The 17890-nt window shown below is 60.5% G+C and overlaps 1 protein-coding gene across 1 annotated transcript in view; it reads left to right on the top strand.

The window, feature by feature from the left end:
• LASP1 (LIM and SH3 protein 1) overlaps nt 1–12934 on the top strand; it is a 28664-nt gene extending 15730 nt beyond the window's left edge. The window contains exons 3-7 of the mRNA XM_082778892.1: nt 478–562; nt 7576–7683; nt 10088–10244; nt 10410–10516; nt 10827–12934. Coding sequence (XP_082635018.1) covers nt 478–562; nt 7576–7683; nt 10088–10244; nt 10410–10516; nt 10827–11000 — 631 coding nt within the window. The 3' untranslated portion in view covers nt 11001–12934. The remainder of the gene's footprint in view (nt 1–477; nt 563–7575; nt 7684–10087; nt 10245–10409; nt 10517–10826) is intronic.
• Nucleotides 12935–17890: the final 4956 nt, after the last annotated feature.

The following is a 17890-nucleotide window of genomic DNA, read 5'->3' as shown; positions in this document are numbered from 1 at the left end:
GAGGTCTGCGTGGCTGAGACTTGGGTAAAATCAGCAAGTGAAGAGTCACCCTCCTCTCTCTGACCCTTCCCGACAGAAATGGTGAAGCAGAAGCAAAGTCTTGTTGTAAAACCAGGGCGTTCGTAGCATTTACTTGGCCTGATGTTACCCTGAGGACTGTTTAATGAAAAATTGAAGGTCTCGATGGAGATGTGCTAAGGTCTGTCCAGAAACCAGACGGGTACAGCCCTGGAAAGCCATCCCCCTCTGCAGGGGAGGAAATCCTCCCCTTCCCCTTTCCCTGATAAAGCTGCTGATGGACTTTAGCTGCAGTTATCGTGAGAAATGTGCCTGCTCTGGGGTGCAGCACACCTGGTGGCATCACCACTGTCCCATGGCCCTGTGTCAGAGCTCTTGTGGGGTCGGGGGGGGTGGAGGTGGCCTGCAGGAGCACCGTGGGTTAACGATCTGCTTTAACGATCTGCTTTCCCTCCCCAGACACTACCCGAAGCAGTCCTTCACCATGGTGGCAGACACTCCCGAGAACCTGCGCCTGAAGCAGCAGAGCGAGCTGCAGAGCCAGGTGAGCGCGCTGGTGCTTCCCCAACGCCCTTGCACAGCAATTTTGGGGCTGGGCTCCTCTTCTCGTGTCTCACACGTCTGAGCTTTTGCTGTTCTTGTTCGTCCCTGGTGGTGGGAAGGGTCCGGCCCACGGTCTGCCTCTCCTGGTCACGTCCGTGTCTTGCACTGTTGTTTTTTTTTCCCTCCTGGCACCCAGCAACGCAATCAGGTGAAATGGCAAATGGCCTCATCTGGACAGGCTCCGTAGGCGAGTATTTCAGGTAAACCCAGGTGTTGTAGGGCTGGAAAAGCGCTGGCAAGCAGAAATAAACAGATAGAAGGGATAAGGACTGGCACAGACCAAGATCTCTTTCTCCAGAGGGAAGAGAGGAGCCTGTCTGAGAGGGGTGTTGTCCAGGCGTGTCCTGCTCTGTACCCTCGAGGTGTCCCTGGGTCAGCAGAAGTCCCCAGCCCTGACGCACGGCTCTGGGCTGGGTGCTCGCCCTGATAACTTCTGGTGGTGCAGGGGGAGCTGCTCGGCTCTTGGGGGGACGCAGGAGCAATCTGCTTTCCTGCCTACTCCAGGGCACTGAGGATATGGGAGGGAGCTGCGAGTGATGCTGCTGCAAAGAAGCTTTGTGCCTTGGAAGGGCAAAAAGCACAGGACAGGCGGCCTTGGTGGATGGCCTCTCTTTGTGAGACTTCACTGCACCAAGAATTGGCGTTCGTGGGGCACGGCTGAGCCCAAAGCACCCGACGTGGTCCTGAGCTGTGGTCGTGAGCTTTGTTGTACAGCTGCAGATGTGTGCTCGGAGTGCGCTGCAGTGGAAGAAAACGCATCCGGGGGCAATTCTGGCTTGAGTCACAGTCTCTGAGGAGAACACAGGATGTGGCAACCGTTCTGGGAATCCATTTAATTATTTTTCCTTCAATGGGAAGGGGCAAAAAGACTGCCCGGAGAGCTGTCAGCAAGGCGTGTTGGCTCAGCTCAGCGTGCCAGCAGTGCCGGTCCACGGAAGGTCCGGACAGAGGGTGGACGGCACAGGATTTACCCTGGTGGTGGGCTCAGGGTGAGCAGACATCTGGGATCGGCGCGTTCCTCTCCCGGCTGTGCTCTGAAGGACACGGCGACCTTCCTTTCTTCCCCATTAGCCTGGGAGTGCCAGGAGCTGAAAAAAAAAAAAAAGCAAACTGCTCGGGCGTGCTTCCTGCTGGAGGAGGGGGGAAATCGGGACCTCACCTGTTAGCAGCCGGAGCTGGCGGTGCCCACACAGCCAGCGCCGAGTTTTGAAACCTCTGCTTTGGCAAGCTCTGCTCCTCGGAGCGGGTTGCCCAACAGCTCCTGGCTTGCACAAACGTGGCTTGGCTCGAGCAGGGAGCCAGAGCTCAGCCCCGGGCTTGCTTTGTGCTTCACGGAGCTGCTAAGGGGACACGGCTGCTTTTCCATGGTAACAATCAAGATAACGCTGTACCAAATGCTCTGGAGTATCCAGTGCTGTTTTTACAATGAACTCAGGCTCTTCATTAGTTCTTGCTTATTAAAGGAGACCCCAGGGAGGGCGGGAGCGTGCTCTGCACTGCCGGGGCTTTTCTGTAGCTCGCTGGGACTTTCAGCTCCTTGCGGTGCGTGCTGTGCTGGAAGCAAAACTAGGTTTCTCTCCTCTCCGTGAGGTTGTTGCAGGGTCTTACTCACCCCATTTCCCTGTTAACCAAGTGTCTGGGGAGCTGTGCAGAGACCCAGACATCCGTGCCCGACTGGAGCAGCCACCCGGGAGCAGGGGAGGTTCCAGGGACAGTGCCCTGAGCAGGGGGAGCCCCGATGGAGCTGCATCCCCATCCTACACAGCACCAAAAGGCAGCCAACCAGCACAGCGGCTTCCAGTGCATCGTCTGCATGGCCCCTTTTAAAGGAGGGAGCTGGAACAGACATTTTACACCACCTTCAAGATCCCAAGTGCTTGGCAACTGCTGTTCCTTGTGGGAGGTGCAGCAGAGCTCCGAGCACGGCTCTCGGCAGCGCTGTAACGGGGACAGCCCTCTGCACGGGCTCCTTGGGGACACTGCCATGGGGCCAAGGGGCTGAGACACGGCTGCAGGAGGTGCCAGAGCACCCGAGGAGGTGCCAGCTGCTGGCCCTGCTCCCCTCAACCTGCCTGGCAAAGCCCCACAGGCAGGAGCAGGGCTCAGGAACCTGGCTGCATGTGAACAGCAGAGGGGCTGGGATGCAGGCAGGGTGTTGAAGCCCCTCGGACACCAGCACCACACCTTTTCGGTGCTGGTCTCACACGGGGATGTGCTGAAAATACGATTTGTGTGAGCAGGAGGGAGAGGAGGATGTGCAGCAGGCACAGGCAGCCCAGGAGGAGGGGATGGGGACAGGGACGGAGGTGACAGTGGGAGATGGCACTGACAAATCAGGTGGAAACTGCCTCAGCCCTTCAGGGAGGAGAGATCCTGAATCACTCCAGATAAGATCTTAATTCCTCCCTGCCTTTGTTCTGCCTACAAAGGGAGTCTCCTATTTTCCAAGAGGCAAACGTTTTTGTGTTTCTTGAAGCACTCCAGCTAAAATGCAGCCGCTCCTCTTTCACTGACAGCCTCTCCGTGGTAACTGCAGGAGCTGGGCAAACCCTCCAGGACCAGCGAAGGTCACCTCCAGCCCCTCCAGGACAGGCAGCAGGGCTCAGCCCTGCAAACTGGAGCTGTTAGCTGACACTGGGAGAGGTTTGTGAAGAGCTTGCTGGCTGTGCTGTGCTGACAGCCTCACAGGGAGGCTTTTGTGCTGCAGGTTGCCGGTTCAAATGCCACCTGAGAGGTTCAAATGCCAGCCCAAAAGTGCATCCTGGCTAACGCTGCTGGGGCAGGCAAGGGCTCTGCACGCAGGTGTAGTGGTAAAATCCCTCGTGGAGCGAGGTCAGGGTTATGTGAACAGCCACACCTCGCCTTCACGCCAGCATTTACAGCCAAACTCAGCCCTCATCGCATCCCTGCAGAGCTGCCGTGGCTGGGAGCTGCTTTAGGGTAAGGAAATTTGTGGGGCTGTGTCCTCCACAGAGGGTTCTGATGGCAGGAGCAAAAAAAAAATCCCTGCTCCCCAGCAGCTTCGCCCTTCCTGCAGAGCTGCTGTGCTTGCGGGTGTCCCCGAGGAGCTCGATCCACCCAAAACGCTCCCGTCCCACCCTGGTAGGGCTGGAGGAGCCACCGCACGCACGGGGTGGTGTCAGGACAGCTTTGTGGAGCTGGAGCAGCTTCGTGCACGTCCCCGTGCCCTCTGTTTGTGTGCCGAGAGGGCGTCTTCTGTTCCGGTCACTGGCAGACGCTGGATAATAATACCTCCTGCAGCTAAATAAGTCCCCAAAGTGACAGCTTTTACGCCTGCAGCCTCCTCTCGCAGCCCACGTGCGGCAAGAAAATTGCAGGGTTCCCGTTCTGTGGCTCCTCTCAAACTCCTCAAATTGGGAGCTCCGGAGGCAGCTTTTCCTGCCCGAGGGTGGAGGCTGCGGGGGTGTGGGAGGCAGGTAGCTCTCCTGTCCCCTCCTGTCCCCTCCTGTCCCCAGCGTTTCCTTCCTGCAGCAGCACGGCTGGCACCTCGGGGAGCTGCTGGCAGCGACGGGGACGTGGGCGCTGGTTTAATTTGCTTGAGCTGGGACCCACGAGGGGCTGCAAGAAGGCTTCCCCTAGCTCCTACAGGGATGTTAGCGTGGATCCTGTTTTATTATGGGGCGAGGCGTGGGTGTGGGTCTGGAAATCTCATGGTCCTGGCTCTGTTTGTGTCACTGGGCTCTTAAATACAGCCCCTGGATGAAAGGCAGCTCTGAGCCGGGGTGCTGGCAGCGAGCAGGAGCAGGCAGAGGGGTCAGCCCCATATATTTATCTCCCTCCATCACCCAGGGCCACTTAGGCTCGAGATTTTGAGGGATTGAGGGGAGAAGGATGCCAGACACGTGGCTGTGCTCTGCGTGGACAGGAGCGAGGTGAGGACCTGTGGCCAGGCTGCTGAGGGGGGGTCCCTTTGCCCCTCATCCCTGCGCCCTGCGGGTGCCCAAATCTGGCCCAGCCCGGCGCAGACAGCGCCGCTGCCCATATAAGGGCAGGGAGCAGCAGAAAATCGCCGTTTCTGAGCACTTCCTCCCTCCTTTCCGGCCGTGGCTGTGGCCCCGCAGGACCTGGCCGTGCTGCAGCAGAGCCAGGAAGGGCAGCGGCTCCCCCCTGACCCCTGCTCTTCCTCTCCTGCTCCTGGTGCTGTCCCCAGTGCTCGGACCTGGTGGCACGGAGCCCGGCTCCTGGGTTAACCTGCCCCGGGGACCAGCATCGGGCTCCCCCCTGCAGTTGGACACCCCCTGTACATCAATTTGTAGGGCCAGGCTGCCGTGCCCTGAGTGCTACAGAGGGGGGAAAACAGGGAGAAAACCAGGGAGGATGCATGGGGTGAGATTTAGGAGGGTAAATCCGTGGAACCCATCGAAGGAGAAGTGCTTAGCCTTGTGCTTAGCTTCTCGCCTGGAGCTTCTTGCTCTCGCTTGGCTTTCTGAAAGCTCATCGCTTGTGTGTTTGCAGCCGGTGCTGGCACCCACTGACCCCTCCTGGGGGGGCTGGGGGGTTGGTGCTGCTCTGAGCGGCATCCCCAGCACAATGGCAGGGACAGCATCCCACGGGCAGGCTGCGGAGATCCCAAAAAAAAGAGCCTGGATGAAAAGCAGCACGGATAAAGGACAAACACAGCCCCCTGGGGCTGGCAATTTCACCCCTCCTGCCCCCTCTCCGGGGGTCCCCCGGGCTCTGTAGCAGCTCCCTTAACCTCTGGCTCCTTGTGCCTGGTGCTCAGCACCGTGGTGCTGCTGCTTCCCACCTCATTGTGTTCGAGATGGGTTCCTCACCCCAGCCAGGGAAGTTTTTCTCCGCTTCTCGCTGCTTCGAGCCAGCAGAGGCTTCTGCCTTGAAATCAGTCTCCTGCGTTCCTCTCTGATGTGCTTTGGCATCTTGGTTTCATTAATATCCTCCCCGGGTAGGCACCGCAGCCCGGTTCATTAAACCTTTGCCTTCTAACGTCACTTCTGAGCTGGAAATCTAACCTGACTCGTGGCTCATACCATCCCTGCCGTGGCTCTGAAGTGGGGGCAGAGGCTCTGACGAGCTTCCAAAGCTTTGATTTCTCCTGGCTTGTGGGATAAGGACGTGTTTGGTGCCCTGGAGCCGGGGCTGGGGCAGGACGAGGGAGGGCCCCGTGTCCCAGGGCTGCTCTTGGGAGATCTTTGCTAGCCCTGAGTGCAAGCAAGCATCCAGCAACACGTGCTGGCCAGGGGGGGCTGTACCAAGCCTTATCCACACCAGGCTTGTTAAAACAGTCAGGACAAAGCTGTTCCTGTGCCTCCCTGTGGCCCCCGAGCCACCTCTGCCTCCTTCCAGAGCCAGCGGGTGTGGGAAGGACGCAGCTCTCCGCTCCCACCGCCAGCCCTTCTGCCAAACACAAACCACGGCGTCTCCTTTTCCCTGGCATCTCCTTTTCCCTCGCCTCCTGCCTGGTTTTGCCCCCCTCTCCGGGTGGGGGCCCGCTCCGTGCCCCCCACAGGGGTGGAAACTGCGCGTCCCCTCTGGAGCTGGTGTGGCCCTTTGGCTTCTGCAGACGGTGACACAAAACCCTTGGCAGCCTCTCCTGCAAGGTGCCCCCAGACCCAGCGGGATGCGACCTGGCAAGGCTTGGGGCAGCGCCTCCATGGCAGCATTTTGGGGAAGAAATCAGCGTTATCGTGCCTCCCCCATGGCGCTGCCTCCCAGCCTTATCTCGGAGCCACGTGTGCCTGCGGGGCCGACCCGCAGGCTCGGCTCTGCTCCTACACACTCCTTTGTGGGGCCAGCCCAGCTTCCCGGCTGTCTGTCCGTCCATCCGTCTGTCTGTGGCATGCAGCCATCCCCCTGCGGGATGGGAAGGCTTGCAGGAAGCCGGCCACACACACCAGTCGGTGTCTGACCCTACTGGGACCAGCACTTGCCCGGGGAGCAGCGGGTCTGCTCCCTCCCAGCCCTCTCCATCAGCCTCTGTGCCCACATCTCAGCCCAGCATCACGCACACAGCACCAGGCTGCTCTCTCCCCCTTGCACGGGTGGCGAGAGGTTTGTTCCTCCTGCCCCGGAGGCGGAGGTGACCTTTCTGCTCCAGCGACAACCCGCGGCGCGCAGGGCGAGCCGAGCACCCGGCTGCTGGGGGCTGGATGGCAGCAAAACCGCTGGTCGGAGCTGGCCAAGCAGCTGCTCGGCGTTTCCTTCCCTTTCGGAGCAATCGAGGCAGCGGTTGGGTTTGGGCATCCGCAGAAGGTGCTTCTGCTTCCGCAGCAGTGGGGCGAGGGCGCAGCGACACCCGGGGCTTGGGCGCTGCGTCGGCTCCGTCCCGCAGGACAGCTGGAAGCCTGGGTCCTAAGGATGTGTAAAGCTGTTTAAAATAAATAATAAAAAATGGGGAGCAAGTAAAAACGGGACTTTTCGGCTCCTGGGTGTGATGGGAGAGATGCTGACGTCAGTGTCTGGCAGACAGAAAGGAGGATGTTTGTGTGCTGCTGGCCTCCGTCCCCACACCCTGCCTCGGCTGTAGCCGTGCTGGGTCTATTCCAGAGGCTGCTGAACGTCCCCGGCACAGAGCTGCTCTCGTATGGGTGTAGCTCACGAAATCCTTGGGGCTCCCAAGCAGGCGGATTGCCATGGATGAGGTGATCTGTGCCGTGCGACTTGTGCTCTGCGAGGCCACGGGGGGAATTCGGCGTAAATCCAAGTCACCCCGGCCCCTGCTGAAAGAGAAAGCAGAGCAGTCGGTGCATGGGAAGCTGTTGGTGGGCCTCGGCTCCTGGCAGTGCCCCGATTTGCTCTTACTGGGTACGTGAGGGGGTCTCCAGAGCAAGCCAGAGGCCCAGCTAAAAAGCTGCTGCTTGTCACGAAGAGCGTGGGTCACGGTGAGGTCCTGTCCTGCTGAACACAGCTGCTGCGTGCACTGGGTTTCCCCCATGGCTAAATCTGTTTTGTTTTTTTTTTCTCCATTCCACCCAGATTCGCTACAAGGAGGAGTTTGAGAAGAACAAGGGAAAAGGCTTCAGCGTGGTGGCTGACACCCCGGAGCTGCAGAGAATCAAAAAGACTCAGGATCAGATCAGCAACGTGAGTAGCCTCTGAGCTCCGCGCCCGGCGTCGCTGCCGAGGAGGCTGGGGGGAGCTGCACGGGGGGGGGGGTAGAGCACAGAGCTGCTCGCACGCACATGGGGCTGTGTCGACCTTAAAGCCTGCCTCGTCCGGGCTCCGTGCATCCCTTTTACACATTTCCCAGCTCCTCCATCCTGCGAAGGCTGGAGCTGGTGGCTGAGGCTGTCGCCGTACCCAAAGAGGTACCAAGCCCTTCGCATCCACCCGGCTGCTCACGTGCTGGTGGCAAACAGCAGCAGGTCCCCCTCCTGTCACCCTCCTGCCTTGGTGCCGACACGGGGGGAGGGTTTCTGAGGGCAGCATCTCCATCCTCGCTCGGCCTCCTGGAAGCTGAGCTCCCTCCTGGGTCCGCAAGGGACCCCGCTCCCTTCCGAAAGGAGCAGCCCCGTGTCCGAGGTGGGGGGCAGCTGGCCCCACAGGTTGTGCTGCGTCCCGCACCCTCCAGATGCTGGTTCTTTGGCAGGTGATAACATGGACATGGATGGATGGAGGGAGGGATGGATGCTGCCATGGGGAGAGGAGGATGTGCTCCTGTAGCTGCTGCCTCAGGCTGGGAGCTTCTCCCCTTCCCAAGCTCAGCCCTGTACTGCAGGCGTTGTGGCAAGGGAGCTCGGAAGCCTTCAGCAGCGTGCCGAGGGTTAATTCACCTTTCCCTGATAGTGAAAGTCGAGTTTGTTCCTTATCAAACCGCCGGGAGCTGTTGCAAAACCCGGCCTAGCAGCAGGCAGGGCTGGGAGCTGGCTCCTCGCTCAAAGCCTGCCCCCGGAGATGCAGCCGAGCACGAGAAACCTCTCGGGTTTGGGTTTCCCCGCAGGAGCTCCCTGCCCCCTTTGGGGTCTGCGGTGCCCAGAGCAGGACCCGGTGGGACCGAGCTTGGAAGCGGGGCAGGCACCGAGCTCCCCCCAGCCCTGGCACCCAGCCCACCTCCTCCTTCCCTGCAGCCCCCCGGGCACGACGTGCGCTCTGCCTTTGCCCCAGCTCTGGGGTGCAGCCCAGGGAGCTCCTCCATCCTTACCAAGTGCCTGCCTCGGGGACAAGGCTGTGGTGGGAGCTGTTGGCTGCCCCCAGGGGAAGCAGGATCCGGGCTCGCAGCAGGGCGCAGGGGGAAGGTTTTGTGCCTGCACCCCACGAGGGAGCACGCTCGAAGGAGCCCCACGCGTGCACAAACACAGCAATGCCCGGCGGGGCGGGAGGGGGTTGTTTATTCCCTCGCCTTTTGATCTCATTGTGCAGTTCTCTGGCGAGCTCCGTGCTCGCTCCCTGGGGAGCTGCAGGGTGCTATCTGCCCTCAGACCCCCCCCTTCGATCCCCGAGGGGGCTGCTCGGCCCCCTCCCGGCCACGGAGCCGTCCTGAGCTGCTTGCCCAGGGGCTGCTGGCTGCCAGCCTGGGGTGGCAGTGACCCACTTAGCGCAGGCGTGGGAACAGCCCCGCTGCCTGCACAAAGCCCAGCCCCGCAGGCAGGGTTTTAATCCAAAGGGTGAGCGAGCAGCAGGGCTCACAGGGGCAGCAGCACCAACGTCTCTGCAGCACGGTGCCCCACGACACCCTCTGCATGTCGGGAAGCCTCGAAATGGGGCTGTGCAAAGGCTGAGCCCCTGCCTCTGAAGGTGCTGTCCCAAAGGTGTCCCTGCAGCGTTCCCCTTCCCCGGGGAGCAACTCCTCCAGGCTTTGCTCCCCCCTGCACCAGGAGCCCGTGGTGCCCTTCTGTAACTGTTTAACCAGCAGGCAAATGGGCTCCAGGTGCCTTCCAGGGCAGTGCATTCAGGGTATTCATTAACACACGTGGCCATTAATTGGTTTCCTAGGCCCGTGGGTTAACCCTTTCCTTTTTTTTTTTGGTGAGGTGCGGCTGGTGGGATCTGCTGGGCCTCCTGCACTGGGAGAGCCCGGGGGGGTTTTTGGTTAGGGCCAGCTGGGAGCAGGTCTGAGGAGCGCCACAGGCTGCACCTGGCCGTGGGTTGGGGATTTGCACAACTGGCACGCTGTGTGCGGAGAGAAATTCCTAAAGCTCCACGCTCCTGCGGTGTAGGGGCTTGGGAGCCTGGCCCTGAATCTCACCCACGCCTGAAAACTTGACATATCCCACCCTGGGGATCCTGAAAGCTCCTTTCTCTGGGCAGAGAGGGGGAGCCTCCGGGGGTCTCAGACCGCCTGCTCCTCTCCTCAGACCTTGGTGCACGTCCCGGTCGGGGCGAGGAGGAGCGCTGCGCTCAGGCTGACCCAGCCATGCTGCCCTCAGAGGCAAACAGCAGCGAGCTGGGAGCAGCTGAAGGATGCTCTTGGCCCCAAAAGGCTTTGGGAGCTGCTGCAGTCACTGGGGGACCAAGGCTCTGACATCTTCTGTCCCTTCTGCCCCTGCAGATAAAGTACCACGAAGAGTTTGAGAGGAGCAGGATGGGCCCCAGCCCCAGCGAGGGTGCCGAGATGGAGCGCAGGAACTCCCAGGAAAGCACCAATTACCGCAGACCCGCAGAGCAGCAGCAGCAGCCGTCTCATCACGTCCAGCCCAGCAACCCAGGTAGGGCGCAGGGCTCCGCCAAGGGCTGGCAGCTCTGCTCCGCTCCCCTCCAGCCCTGTCAGCCGCTAGAGCCTTGCACGCCCTCGCTGGGGGGCTTCGTGTGCCCCCCCGAAACCCAGCACCCAGCCGCAGCTCTGGCTGACGGCTCCAATCCTTCCTTCCCAGTTTACCAGCAGCAGCAGCAGCAGCAGCAGCTGTCGTCTCAGTCCTACGGCTACAAGGAGCCCGCGGCACCAGCCTCCACGCAGCGCAACGCTCCTTCTGGAGGGGGGGTGAGTACACCCCAGGGCTCCACCGCGCCCACCGTGCCACCGCTTTCCATCCCCTGAGGGTCAGGGGTTGCTGCTGGGAAGCTGCTCCCCGTGCCCGCAGGCTGTGCCGGGGAGGAGCAGTTCGGAAAGTGCCCGTGGGTGCCGGGTTCTTGCTTTTTCCGTGGCTCTTTCTGCCACCAGCATCCCTCAGCGGTGCCCAGTGAGGACCTCCTGGCTCCGGCACAGCTCCCGGGGGGGGGGGGGGAGGTGCTCGGTGGGACCCTCCTGGAGCCAGCCCCGTGCCCACCCACCCTCCTCTTTCTCCCCACAGAAGCGTTTCCGCGCCGTCTACGACTACAACGCGGCCGACGAAGACGAGGTCTCCTTCCAGGACGGCGACACCATCATCAACGTGCAGCAGATCGACGACGGGTGGATGTACGGCACGGTGGAGCGCACGGGCGACACGGGCATGCTCCCCGCCAACTACGTGGAGGCCATCTGAGCCGCCGGAGGGGACAGGGCGTGCAAGCCCCCCCCTGCCAGCCCCAGTGTGTGTGTGTGTGCGTGTGTGTGTGTGCGTCTCCCTCCCTTCCTCTCTCCCTCTCCCCCCCAGCACCCCCTTCTCCAGCGTGCCCTGCCGGAGCCGACATTTCGGTTTCTTTTGTGTTTCTGCAGCCGCCTCTGGTTCCTCTTGCCAATTTTAGCTTCGTTCTCGCTCTGTCGGGACTGAGGGACTGTCTGCAGGGGATGGTGGGGGCTCAGGAGACCAAACGGCCGTCGCTTTCCTTCTCCCTCAGTCTCCCCCCCTTCTCTAGCCTTCTGGAGGGGCTGGGGCACCCGTGCCAGCCGGGGGACCCCCCTCCTCGGTGCTCGGGCAGTTCAGGGCTGGGGGAAGCAGCCAGGTCGCTGGGAGCTGGTGCAGAGGGAGCAGCAGACCCTCTGCTGGGACCAAATCCCCCCACCTCGCACCGGGATGGATGAACCAGAAGAACGTTTGCGGTTCAAGTCGGACCCTTCCTGTTTTTCTCTCGCTGCTGAGGGCCATTTGGGACCCTCCTGAGCCCCCCACCCGCCTGGCAGATGGTCTGGGGAGGCGGCAGGATCGGCCCCCATCCCTGTGCCTCTTCTGGGCTGAGCGTGGAAGCTCTTCCCCCTCTGTCACCGTGCTGGGGAGCGTCCCGGTGCCTGTTCCCCCCCCTCGGCGGAGATTTGGCACCCTGAGCCCCCCACGCCACCCCCCACCTCTCACTGGTCCCCAGCGGCGGTGGCTTTTGGGGCCACCGCTGACTTGGGATCGCATCACGGACCAAAATTTCAAAGCACATCCCCGTCCCCTTCTCCTTTGGGCTGCGGGGGTCCCGGGGCTGAGCAGGGACGGGTAAAACTGGAAGCCTGCGCGCAGGGAGGGAGGAGCGAGGAGCTCCTGCCCCGAGGGACCAAAATGGCCAAATTCAGACATTCCTTGGCTCCGTCTGGGGCCACGTCCATGGGGACGGCCTCACGGAGTGGGAGAGGACCCCGTGCCTCCTGCTTGCAGTCCCCTTTCTCAAAGCACACCGGGTTGCAGGGTTGGGGTGACCGGAGACGGGGTTTGGGGCGCAGCGGGGCCAGAGCCCCCCAGCAGGAGAGGTGAGCATCTTGCTCCTGGCTCGTTTCCCAGCCGGCTGCGACGGGAGGAGAAGCATGGCCGGGGTTCCTGGCAATGCCATCCATCCCTTTGGGGACCCCAGAGGCAGCCGGGGTGGGTTCAACGGGATGGGAATCCCAGTCGGTGCTAAAACGAGCGAGCCCGAGGGTCGGGGAGAGGGAGCGGAGGAGCCCGCGTCCCTCCCTGCTCACCCTGTTCTTAATCACGTCCTTGTCTGGGAGCTGCGGGGGGGGGGGAAGTGTCAATGTGAATAAACCGTTTTTTAATGGACCAAATAATAACACAGGCGATTCCGTTTTGGTATACGGACCTTTTTTTAATGCTACCTGGAAACCATTGTCCTAAGTCTCCCTGCCCCTGCCCTGCCCCTTTCTCCCCCAGCCATGGGAAACAAACCTCTTACTGCTTGATTTCTGCCTTTTCTCTCAACTTATGCACTTTTTTGCCTTTTTTCATAGCTGAAAAGCACCTAAACCTGTATTTAAAATAAATAAATAAATAAAATGATTAAAAAAAAAATAATTAAAAGCTAAATTGCTTCTCATCATGTGTAAAATAGACCTCATCCATCTTTGCTTCCCCGGTTGCATCTCGGTGCTGAGCTTAGAACGTGTTTTCTTCCAGATCCGTTGCTTGATTGGGGTTTGTCCTTGTGTACTCCTTCCCCTCGGGTTGAGCATCCATGAATAAAACATGATTTGGCCTTTTTAAGCGAGCTGTCAAATGGAACAGACCAATTGATTCTCCTTCCTGGTTTACTCAAAAATAAAAGTATAATTTTTACCTGCTGATTGTGCCGGAGTTTAATTGTGGTTGCTTTGCTCTCTGTTTTCCACCCATTCTCTTGCCCCCTTAGGACATTTGTGGGGGGAGGCCTGGGGGCTGTGGGTGCCGGGGTCCTCATCTCTGCCTGGCTGGGGTGGGTGCCGCTGTCGCTGGGTGCAGTTTTTTGAGGCCAGGGGTGTGCTTGGTGTCTGGGGGGGCTCCCTGATTGCAGGGACCGTCGGATGCCACCCGGAGAGCACCCAGAGCCACAATGGGGACCCACAAAGGTGACATTCCCCGGCTACTGCTGCCAGGGAAAGCACAGCTGCAAGCAGGGCAGTGGGGAGAAACCTTCCTGGGGCAGAGATGCCAGCCCTTTTGGGGGTCTTGCCATCAGAGGCCGGGTGCTCCCCTTACATCGTGGCTCTGGGATCTGTTTGGGTTCAGCCCAGAGCCCGGACCTGGGGGCAAACGGCTCCCCTGTGGGCTTCTCCTGCCCTCCTGGGGAAGCTGCAGGCACGCGGGCTGCAGGCTGGCCCCAGCCCCTTCCCCACGGAGGGGAAAGCCCCCGCTGGAGTGGAAGGGCTGAGCCTGGATGGGGACGTGGCACTGGGTCCCCCCCAGCTCCGCCAGGCCCCGTGCGCAGGAGCAGCCGGCGACAGCTCAGCTCGGCGGCTGCATCCTCCCCAGGTGGGGTTTTGAACAGCATCGGTGCTTGGAGGTGGGAGAAAAAAAAACCTTGAAGGTGAGTGAAGGATACTCTGCACACCCACAGCACTAGCTGAAAGAATAAAACTAAGGCTCCGTGGCTGCTGCTGCTGCTCACTGACAGCCACGTCGCTTCAAACAGCACCGACGCGGGTGTTTGGACACAGAGCAAAGGATGCTACAAGGATGCTACAGCCTCCTGGCCCGGGGGTGCTGGGCTCCAAAAGCTGAGCGCTCAACGCGGTCCCAGGCGACCGACATCAGCTTTGGGAGAAGGAGGCTCCTCGTCGCTCTGTCCCCCAAATCCTGGGCCCTTTCGGTCACGTTCCCGTGGGCACCCCCAGCAACGAAGCAGCGGTTCGGGCAGCAGCGAGCAGGGGCGAAACCACCCCGCTGCAGGCAGCTGCTGCCTCCAGGGAGCCCGCTGCGCGCTGCGTGAGCGCTCCTCCACCCGTGCAAGGCTGCAGCCCCATCTGACCGCGCGCGTTCGTCCCTTTCTCATCCTTTCTCATCCTCCCCGGCTGCTGGCGAGCACCTCGGGCAGCTCGGCGTCATCTCCACCCCGAGCGGGGCCGGGGAAGGGCGAGCGGCAGCGGCGGCCGTGCCGAGCATCCCCCTGCTGCTGCGCCCGGCAGGGAGCCCCCGGCAGCCCCCGCCCCGCCGGCTGCCTGCTCACCATGCTGGATATTTTCATCCTGATGTTTTTCGCCATCGTCGGCCTGGTGATCCTCTCCTACATCATCTACATGCTCTAGAGAGATGCCGGGGGAGAGGGGGCTCGGCACCAGCCTGGGGAGAAGCCCACAGTGCAGGTGAGATGTCTGCGACTCACCAGGCCAGGCTTTGATTCCTGGGGAGGGACGTGGCTGAGGGGGAGAAGGGGGGGGTTATAATTTATTTATTATTGCCGTCAGCTCCTGCTCCCCCTGCCTGGCTGCAGCAGCCGGGCCCCAGCGCAGCTTTTCCCTGCCGGGTGCTGGCAGCAGGGCACCGGCGTTGGGTTTCCAAGGCCCCGCGGGGGCTCCTCGGCCCCTTCCCTCCCGCGGCTTTTGTCCCCGCGAGGGGGAGAAAGGGAACAGCGCTGGGGAGACGCAAGGAGCGATCCGGGTTGCATCAGCGTAGAGGAGCTGGGGGGGTCCCGGTGCCCCCCATAATCAGCCAGGGGGCTCCCTGTGCTTGTGGGGGGGGGTGCTGCTGCTGCCTCTGCTCGCTCGTGCTGCCCCCCCAATCCCAGGGTGCAGCTCACACGAGCATCTCCTTTCTCTCCCGCAGCTGCTGCCCGGCTCAGCTCGCTCGGATCCTTCTGGAAAAGCCTCAGCCCTCACAAGCGAGCGGCTCCCCACGCCGGAGGAGGGAGCAGCGCGGGGTCGGCACTGCTGGGGGGTGACGGAGGGGAGATGGGGTGGGGGGGGGACACCGCACGCCCGCTGCCCCACTGAGGGATGCTGCCGGGAGGGAGGCGAAGGGTCCTGCACCCCCCCCCCATATGGCTTATCCCCTTGGGATGAGCACTTCCGAGGTCCAGGATTTGGGTTCTGTTTTGGAAAGCATTTTTTTTTATTTTTTTTTTGGGAAAAGCATTCAAAGAGGTGAAATAAAAAGGAGGAATGACACGGGAGGGGGCGAGCGCACCTGTGGTGTCTGTGCTGAGCCGAAATGCGCCTCCCGCTGCCCCCGGGGGGCAAACCCCACTCCTCAGAGGGGTGCCAGGCATCCTGCAGGCTGCGGGGAGGACGAGGAGGTGGCAAAATCGTGGCGTGAGGGCAGCCACAGAGGAGGCATCGGGGTCCCTGACCCAGCCCAGAGGGTGCCCGAGCAGCTGCACGGGGGCTCAGCCTCCCTTGGGTGTCCCCCACCGCCCCGAGGTCTCCATTCATCTCAGCGCACCAAAGAAACATTTTTCATCCGATGGAAATCTCTGTGGGATGGAAACGCCATTTCAGAGCTGCATTTTCCCCAGCTTTGGGAGGTCTGGGAAGGTGTCGGGGCACCCACAGGATTTTTTCCTGTCCTTTTATGAAGCCCCACACCGAGCTCTGCCCTCAGGCCATCCACCACGCGCAGACGCTTGGCAGGCCATGTGTGTCGGCCTCCTAGAGGATGAGGTTTTCGGGGCCCTGGCCTGTCCCAGAGCACTTTTTCCTTGTGAACAATAAACACCTGAAACACCTCCAACGGGGACAGCTGCCAGTGCCCCATCCCTCACCCCCGGCACCAGCAGGGGTGGGTGGCAGAGGACAGGGCCCAGCGCAGGCACCCACGGGCGCGCTGGAGCTGGTGGGTGAGACTTTGGGGAGGATGAGCCACAGAAAGGAGAGGGGTTGTGGGGTCGGGAACGCTGCATGAGGTCGGTGCTGCCAGCTGGTTTCCTGTTGGTAAAACTCCCAGAGAAACGCGAGGTTGGGGACTTTGCCTGAGGCTCCCAGGGCGGTCTGGGCACCGCGGCCTCAGCCCCAGGCACCCCGCAATGCTGGAGCGGCTTCTGCTCGCTCCACACCAAATATAGTCGAAAATCAGAAGCCTGAAATATTCTGGGAGGAATTTCTTCAAACATAAGTCATGTTCTCGCTAAGCTCCGCTCCGTGAGCCTGTATCTGATGTCAACATCTGCAGTGATTAAGGGAGAGTGAGTAAGGAGGAATGCGTGGAATGGAAACTCAGCTGAGTGTGAAACCAGGAACAATAATTTTCTCTTCCTCTGAGCGCTCCGCTCGCCTCGGAGGGCCTTACGAACCAGCCAGCTCTGCATAACGATCGCCCCACATCAGCCAGCTCGGTGCTGGGGACCAGCAGCTGCTCTGCGAGGTGTGAGGCTGAGCAGGGCTGGAGAGGTGCCTGCGGACAGACGGACGGCCACGACAGACGTGGGACAGCCGGAGCAGTGCGGGTACGGTCCTCCAGTCCACGGCTCCAGCTGCAGTCGGGATCAGTCTCAGTCTGACCAGGGCAGTAACAGCACAGGGGGAATTTTGCTTCTCATCCCAGTGGGGTGTTGTTGACTCCAGTTAGAAATCGGCGGCGGAGGAGGACACACCAGGTTCTCCAGTGTCGCTGTCACCGCTCCAGCTGTGCGGCCCGGGGGTTCCCCACCTGGATGCCATTAGCCCAGCGGTGTTTAATTGCAGGAGGTGATGAGGTGGTGATGCTGCAGGGGTCATCTTCCAGTTCAGACAAATCTGGTTTGGGAAGTACCGCTCTGCTCTGGTGGGTCTGAGCTTTGATCCGTGGGGAAGGAAAGTCCTTGTCTGGTGGAAGCGTTGGCACATGTATGAACGCTGCAGAAATCCGAAGCTAACGCCAAGCGCTTGCTGAGCTATTGTGTGTGTAAGAAAAAGAGCAGTGATTAATAATAACTAATAAAGCCATCAATAATTCACGTTTGGCAGCTACACAGAACTCGCATTCCTGGAGGATCTGCTGCAGGAGCGAGCTAGCGCCGGCAGAGCTGGCATTTCATCTCTGCCGCCTGCTGCCAGTGAATCAAAGAACTTACTTTTCCCGTATCGCTGTGCTCGCACAATGGCACTCCTTGTGATGGGCTGAAATTTATCGGCCCCAGGAGCAGGGACACAGGGAACCCCCACCCGTCCTGCGGCTCTTTGTGTCGCTGCACGGCAGAGCAGCATCACACACGAGAAACACAATGGGCCGAGGAGATGCGGCGGCTGAAGGCTCTGCTCCATTATTCCGAATTTCATCTGCTGAGGTTATTTATTGGTAGCGAGTGCTGCTTGCAAGGGGAGGGATGGTAACGAGCTGGGCTGGAGCATTCCGCCTCAGCTGCTTCTTGGCTACGTGCACTGCAAGTCTGTTTTCCCTCGGATTTTGAGATCGTTAGCGATCAGTTTGGGGGCACTCCGTTCACTGAGAGGGTTTCAGACAAAGACTCTTGCATTTTGCTCACTTCACAAATTGTGAGTAGCTACAGCACAATCGTGGTACTGCAGCGTGCTCTCCCACATAACCTTCAAACAGCTAGAAAAAAGGGATGTTGTGAGCAACTGCTGGCAGGCACGCCTGCTCTCAGGGAAAGGTTTCACCTCTGCCATCTACCGGCACAGCACAAAGATCCTCAGCAGATTTACTTCCCGTAGCCACTCCTGAATGTAGACAAATCCTCTCTGTAATTGTCTATTCAAAGAATGTCGCAGGAGTTTTTAACGTTCAAACTTCCCAGCAAATCATCACAGGGTTGTTGGCAGCTCATTACTGACGAAATCAAGTGAGGGCAGCAGAGATAAATTGGTATCGCTTCAGCTGCTTCCTGCGGT

Source organism: Aythya marila (genome assembly GCF_965140915.1).
Source record: "Aythya marila genome assembly, chromosome: 25".
In the NCBI taxonomy this organism is placed as follows: Eukaryota; Metazoa; Chordata; class Aves; order Anseriformes; family Anatidae; genus Aythya; species Aythya marila.
This window is presented reverse-complemented; position numbering and strand designations above follow the sequence as displayed.